This window comes from Micromys minutus (genome assembly GCF_963924665.1).
Source record: "Micromys minutus genome assembly, chromosome: 18".
Lineage (NCBI taxonomy): Eukaryota > Metazoa > Chordata > Mammalia > Rodentia > Muridae > Micromys > Micromys minutus.
The window spans coordinates 49384737-49392010 of NC_137953.1; the positions used below are offsets into that span (position 1 = coordinate 49384737).

Below are 7274 nucleotides of genomic sequence, written 5' to 3' on the forward strand. Positions count from 1 at the left end.
ACGCCGCTTTTTTCCGCCGCTTCCCCCTCCCCCTGAGAGAAAAAAAAAGTTTCTAGGACTCTGCCGGACACCCAGCTGGCCAGCGACCAGGGGCGCGGGGGGCGAGGCCGGCAGGCTGCCCAGAAGTTGCGATCCGGGACTTGCGCGCATTGAAATTACCTGGCTCGCCAGCAGCGGAGAGAAAGCGCAGACAAGATAATTTCTCAGGCTGCTGGGAATGCCTTAGCCCGCGCGGCAGCGCGATCCAGGGGTGTCCTCGGACCGGGGCGGGTCCCCGCCACCCCCGCAGGCTTCAGTGCGTCAGGGCGCGTCAGGCGGGGCGGGCTCGGCTCCGGCAGCAGCGGCTGCAGGCGGCGAGCGGCGCGCACCGGCTTCCAGCTCGTGCGGCTCCAAGCGGCGGGACGGACGCTCCCGGGGACTCTCCGGCCCGCGGCTGGCCGCGCTCGGACGGCGCTCGCCCGCAACCGGGCGCCGCCAGCATGTCGGCCGCCGTGGCTTGCCTGGACTACTTCGCTGCCGAGTGCCTGGTGTCTATGTCCACCCGCGCCGTGCTGCACCGGCGCGCAACGGACCCCGAGGGCGCGAGCGCGGCGGCTGTCTCCGAGGTGGGTGCGGCCTCTCGGGAGTCGGCGGGGAAGGGGACGGGGTCGCGGGGGGTGCTGTGGATACCCCCGGTCCTCCAGGCCCCCGCCCCTAGCCCCGGCGAAGGCGATGGCGCGCCCCACCTGCTGGCTGCGAGCGCTTTGGCTGATTTAAGCTGCGGTGCCCGGGTAGGCTCCAGGGAGGACCCGGAAGAAGCTCCGTGTGCCTCAACTAGCTGCGTGGAGCCCACTTGGTGCTCCAGCCCTGCTGGGTCCTCTGAGCCTACCCAGACCGTCTTTGAGGATGAGCTCTCTGACGCCGAGAGCTCCTGCAGCGAGTTAGCTATCCTGGATGCGCCTGAGGCCCCAGAGGAGCCGGATGACAGCGGAGAAGTGCCCAAGGGGCCCCCAGGGGCCCGCCCTGCGGCTGCAGTGGGCCCGACGTACCGCAGGAGGCAGATTACGCCCGCATCCAAGCGACACCAGTGCTCCTTCCATGGCTGCAACAAAGCCTATTACAAGTCTTCGCACCTCAAGTCACACCAGCGTACCCACACGGGGGAGCGCCCCTTCTCCTGCGATTGGCTCGACTGCGACAAGAAGTTTACGCGTTCTGACGAGCTGGCCCGCCACTACCGAACGCACACCGGTGAAAAGCGCTTCTCCTGCCCGCTGTGCCCCAAGCAGTTCTCTCGGAGCGACCACCTGACCAAGCATGCCCGTCGCCATCCAACTTACCATCCCGACATGATCGAGTACCGTGGTCGTCGTCGCACTCCCCGCCCTGAGCCACCACCCCCAGCCACGGTGGAAAGCTCGGGTTCTGATTCTGGCTCCTGTTCTGGCCAGGAGACCAACGTCACTGCTGGCCTGTAGGACTGTCTTGCAGTCTGTCTTTCCCCCAAGCACACCCCCCGCCTCCCCCCACCCCCAGGCCGTTGTCCTTGCCTTCTCTCTGTCCATTTCTATTTTCCAGGGTCATTAGACCAAGGCACAGATTGGTTGCTCCGCACTGGGTATGGGTCCAGACAAGCTTGTCGGACTCTGGAGAGGGACTGAGAACCAGGAGATGGTGGGAAGTCTTGCAACACAAACATCTTCTGAAATGTTTCTTCAAAACAGCCTGCAGGAACCTGTGAGAAGGGATGAACTCTCCAGCGTACTGAAGATTCTTCCCTCCAAGGCGCCAGAGATGCTTGAGGTTCTTCCAGACCCAAATGACTCTGGTATCTCACCCTTAGCCAGGGCGGACTTTGGAGAGGGTGTCTAAGGTGGCAATCTTGGACATGTCCAGACTTGGATGAAGAGCGGCCTTTGGGAACAGAAAACATTTCTATTTCTGTAAACAGCAATGTTTGCTAATTTATTTTCAGTATCTTGTAAACAAAAATGTCAGGTTGATGGGAAGCTAATGTCTTTCACTCTCCCAATTGCCCCAGCTACCTCTGCTTTGTGGGTGTATGGCTGGGAGATGCTTTTGGTGCCTGGGGAGTGGTATAAGTCTGCTTGCAGTTCCTATAGCATAATTTGGAACCCCGCGCTCGCATTATAAGCATTTTTTTTTTAAATTCCTTCTCAGGAGAGGTAACTTTCTGGCTCACGATTATGGGGAGATTGGTTAAGTAATTTGGAAACAACAGAGAGGAAAGGCTGATCTAAAACAGTTTCTTCCTCACCTAGAAGGCAAGCCCAAGTAACTTTTGGGTGGGACAGGTACAAAAGAACACTTTCACAACCATTGTTAGCTGTTCAGAGAAATGGAGAGATGAAGTTCCTGTCCCACCCCGAGTCATCTGAGGGGCAGTGGTGTTTATTCACCTCTTAGTAGCTGAGTAGGGCCTAATTTCTGTGGAGGTCTGCACATTGTAGTTTCTGTTACAAGTAAATTGGTGGGTGAGGGGGGAAAGTGAAAGATTGGTTTATTTTAGAGAACTGCTGTCTTAGATTTGGGGTGAGAGCAGCTAGACAACAGCTGTTTTCAAATAGGAGCATCTTTGTCTAACACCAGAATCTTAGGTTACAACCTCAGGGCCCTTCTGCCCCTGCCCCACCCCAAGGAATCAGACATCAGAAATATTCTTTTGTGCATCCCAGCTACTGTGGATTGAAATCACTGATGTTTGTGTGATTGTGAGTGTACGTATTCATGTGTGTTTCTTTCATTAAATATGAGGCTGAAAGGCCTTTCCTAACCTGATGAGGTCCTCCATGGTCCCTCCTACGTATCTTATACCATCATTCACAATGTAAAGGGTGTTGTGATCTCGTGGAGTTGTAAGTTGCTTTCCCCTGTTTTATAGATTAAAATGCTAAAGCTTAAATTATCTTAAAAGTTATATGCTAAGTTTCTGCCAAGAGCTATGAGTAAAAGTAAAGTGTATTGACTTTTAAATGGTGTGTGTCTGTGCTTGCGTTCCCATGTTCCCGTCCCTGGGACCACCCTGTCACCACGATTCCTCACCGTCCTGTTTTCTACTGCTGCTATAAATCTTAAAATGCTGAGAGGTTACCGAGTCCCTTGACTGATTAATAACAAAACCATTTTCTTAACAGCCCTTTCTCATGTAGTCTTTAGCACCTGGGAAACACTTTTCTTTGGGGTCGATAGTCTCTTAATGTCATTCCCTTCTGTTTCTGGTCCTGGGCATTCAGGTATCCTTGCGAGAATACGTGATTATAAACACAGCACTGGAATGCTGCCAGGCTCTCATAAACTATGTGAGGGAGGGATCCTTGGATTGGCCCAAAGAAGGCAGCTTGTAATCCTCAGGAGGGTCAGTGTTTTACAGTGAGGGCAGGAAGAGCAGGTAGGATTGCCCTTGAATTACACATGGGAAGATGGGGCCCCTAACCATTTTTTTTTTAATTGGGAGAAGGTCTCCTTTTGCTTGTCTATTTCCTCGATACTATAGAGCCCACCAAGGTAAGGTCTTCTCTTTGTCCCCTTTACTATTGGGTAACTGGACTAAAAAAGCCAACAAGAACTTCTATTAACTATTTGGGAGTTAAGTTTTAAAAATACTTAGATTCACCACTAATAAATAACTTTTAATTTTCAAGGTCTCAAATAATGTCCATAGTTATATTGTACCTTGGGGACTTTTGTCTGGGAATGCCCTCTGGCACCCTACTACTATCAGGTCTTAGAGTTCTGAGCAAAAAGATACTCAGAGCTCCACAGTGGACAGATAAAAGAAGCAATATTTTTTAATGGCCTTTCTTAGTCTAAGTATTATTCTTTGCACTTGAGCAGTTTGTGAGGAATATTTACTAGTGAGATGCCTTAGAAGAACATTTTGAGTTTCTTGGTATTTCTTTCTTTCTTTTTTTTAATTTTTTGTTAAGCAGATCAGACTCAGTGAGGAAATGTATCTGGATGTTGGTTGGGTTTGGGCTGAGCATCTGTGGCCTTACGCCACCCTCTTCTCCTCAGATCTGATATAGGAATGATCAAGTAACAAAATCTAATAATTGATGTCTTTGTGAAACCCGGGTTGGAAGCTGAGGATTAGTTCCAGGTCAGACCTTGAATGTGAAATACATGTATTCACTATCTTTACCTCCTTTAGAGGAGGTTAGGGGCACAGGCTACCCCACTTATGGAGGCAACACTGTTATTTGTCCCCACTTCTCTGTTCTTTTGTCAAACAAGGAGTCTTCTTCTGGGATCCCTCCCTTTGCCCTGTCTACCTCTTACTTCTCCCATAAGGAAAAGATTGCATTCTTTAATTGGGGCATAAGGGATTGGGTCATTGCACACATATCCTACATCCCCTTCTCTTCATCAACTCCCTAGTTTTGGTGTGCACACACCACTCAGCTCCTGCTTTCACGTGGTTATCACACTTGGCTGAGACCCAGGTCTGCCTTTCAGAGGCAAGTCTGAAGAGCATCTTAACACCTTGAAGATGCTGCCCAGGTAAGTGGGAGGTTTCTCTCACTTTGGGTGGGTCACCCCAAGTCTAAGGATTGGGTGATGTTGTGGAGACAGTATTAGAAAGCCCCTCTTTGATCATGATATAGCTTTATCAGCAAAATACTAACATTTTGATTTTTAATTATATCTCTATTACTCATTTGGATGGATAGATAATAATTATTTAATAAAGTAAATTAATATATATGATTATATATAAATACACTAATTCCTCCTTGAGTTCCTAACATATTTCAATGTGTATCCGATATCAAATATTGATTAGAAGCTGTGACAGGAGTTAATAGCATGTCTAATGTTCTAGGACAGTTTCAATGCTTTAGTTAACTTAAATCTTGCAGTAGTTTGAGTTTTTCAAGTTCAAACAGCTTATGCTAACAATTCTTACCTTTAAATCATTACTTTTGGAGACATTGGAGGTTAAGGTTTCTGAGAGTGGGCTACATAAGAGACGGGCTGGTCTTGATTTTTATAGATGTGCTTGAGACAAGTGGAAAGGAAAATGCATTGTACAATTAAATGATTTTTGGTTTTGTTTTTCTGCCTTTATTTCCAATCACAATGGGAAATGGTGACTTGAGGTTGCAAATCCAACCTATACTTTAGAACACATACTTGGAATGCCCTCACCCTAAAATTGCTCTGGAGACTATCACAAAGCAGATTAAATTTCCAAACTCGATTCTTCCTAATCATGATCTGAATTGCATCTTTATATAAAGAAAGACTGATGGGAGAGACCAAGTTCTTTACTTCATGTGGAGTAGGTACAGCTTCTGTTTATGTTCCTAGTTGGTGCTTGATTTGTTAACTCAGCTGGACTTCTCTGTGTTGAGCAACAGAAGAATTGTGGATTTTATTATAAATACATAAAGAAGAGTGTGCATTGAAGGAAGTTTGAGTCAGAAAGAAGCAACATCATTATGACCCCAATGGCAGAAAAGATATTTTAAAGGGTTGTGTCTGTATACGTCTGCCTCTAAAATCACATATGTATTTAGATGCTAAATTAAAAAAAAAAAAGCAGGGGTTAATGAAAAATAAAGGGAGGTGGTTGATCTAGCTAGTGGAAATGGATTTATCAGGACAGAAAAATGTGATTATGGGTGATAAAAAAGTAAAATTTAGAGATAATCTTGTAGACAAGATATAAAAGAAGGGACACTATACTCATTACTAAATTAGAGGAAGTGATTGGGAAGAATGCTAACAAAAGAATGAAAGCCAATTTTCAGAGAAATTCTCATCTGCAATGGTGATCTCAGGGGTAAGGAGTTATTACGAAACACCTGAGTTGGCAGAGAAAATAAGGAAGTACCCTAATGTAGAGCATGACAATTCAGAGAGTGAAATGATTAGATCCTCAGAGAAAGCAGAGAAAGACAAGACTAGAACTGTGTATGTAATCAATCAGATGAATAGGAATAAGGAAGGAAAAAAAAAACACTAACATCTTAAGAGACTCCAAGGTAAGTATTTGTAAAAAGTGCAACACCAATTTGTGATTTGATTTACAGTAATCGAGTAGCAAATGCTGATTTCTGAAATTGGTAATGAGTGTCTATCAAAGGATGGGAAGGCAGAGGCAGGTGGATCTCTGACTTCAGTGCCAGCCTGGTCTACATGAGTCTGGAGCAGCCAGCGCCACACAGAGAAACCCTGTCTCAAAACAAACAAACAAACAAAAAAAAAAAAAAAACAAAAAAAAACAAAACAAAAAAAACCAAAAACAAAACAAAACAACAACAACAAAAAAAAAAACCAAACAACAGACTATCAAAAGCCCACTGTAAACGCCACACTGAGATGTTGAAAGTTTATAGATAAGCTTTCATATTGAATATGTGGCAAGATAAAATATCCCAACAGTCAAGCAGGTAGTAACATAAAATACATCTAACATATACAACTTGCTGTGAATATTACACTTTTGGAAGTTTAAAAGAAAAATTCTACATAAAAGAGAGATTAATAAAAATCCAGAACTGAATGGGAGCAGAAAGGATGTTGGAGACCTTGAACAGCATGCGGGTAAGAAATGTCATCTATAGCCTGGGGCTTTTCTTGGGCAAAAGAAAGGCTGGAAGTAAATGAATGAAGGTTTTTAACTATTAGAAGAAAAGAAAAAAAAATCAAACTCAAAGTAGACAGAGACATGCATGGCCTCCATATTCTCAGTTAGAAAGGCAGTGGCCCCAAAGCAGTTTTGAAGAGGTTCCCACAGTGGCTGTGGCTTCCAAGAGCCTATTACATATTCACTGTATGTGTGATTTAAGATGTTGTACAAGCAAGAAGCAGGAAGTGATTATGGGAAAATCTAAAATAATCTTGGTGGGATAATGTTTTTTAAAACTTAAAAGAAGAAATTAGTGAGACAAAAGACAAAGTTAGAATAGACAATCTTTAAAAGCCTAATAAACTTACTTTGCTTAAAGTCAAATATGGATTTAAATAGAGTTAGCACAGAGATGTTATCAGGAAAAGGACAAAATCATGTGCCAGATGAGCAGAATTTTTTAATTAGAAGAGAATGATACAAGTAACTTTGTATCAATTAAAATACATTTGATAATTTATATTTTTTAATAAGAATATAGAATTGAAAATAAGCTAAGACAATGTAAAAAATCTGAAAGTGAAATAGTAAATGAAGGTCTATTCTCCAAAGATTATCACCCCTAGGCAGCTGAAGAGGTAAGTTCTGTAAACCTCAAAAAATAGATTATGGAGAACCAGGGTAGCAGCAGCCATCGTCC

At 44.9% G+C, this 7274-nt stretch overlaps 1 protein-coding gene across 1 annotated transcript; it reads left to right on the top strand.

The window, feature by feature from the left end:
- Nucleotides 1-479: 479 nt before the first annotated feature.
- KLF14 (KLF transcription factor 14) lies at nt 480-2865 on the top strand (the record flags this gene model as incomplete). The annotated part of the gene is made up of 1 exon (XM_080932228.1): nt 480-2865. One exon carries the CDS (start codon nt 480-482, stop codon nt 1455-1457), a length of 978 nt encoding a protein of 325 aa, XP_080788354.1. The 3' UTR covers nt 1458-2865.
- Between the last annotated feature and the right edge of the window lie 4409 nt (nt 2866-7274).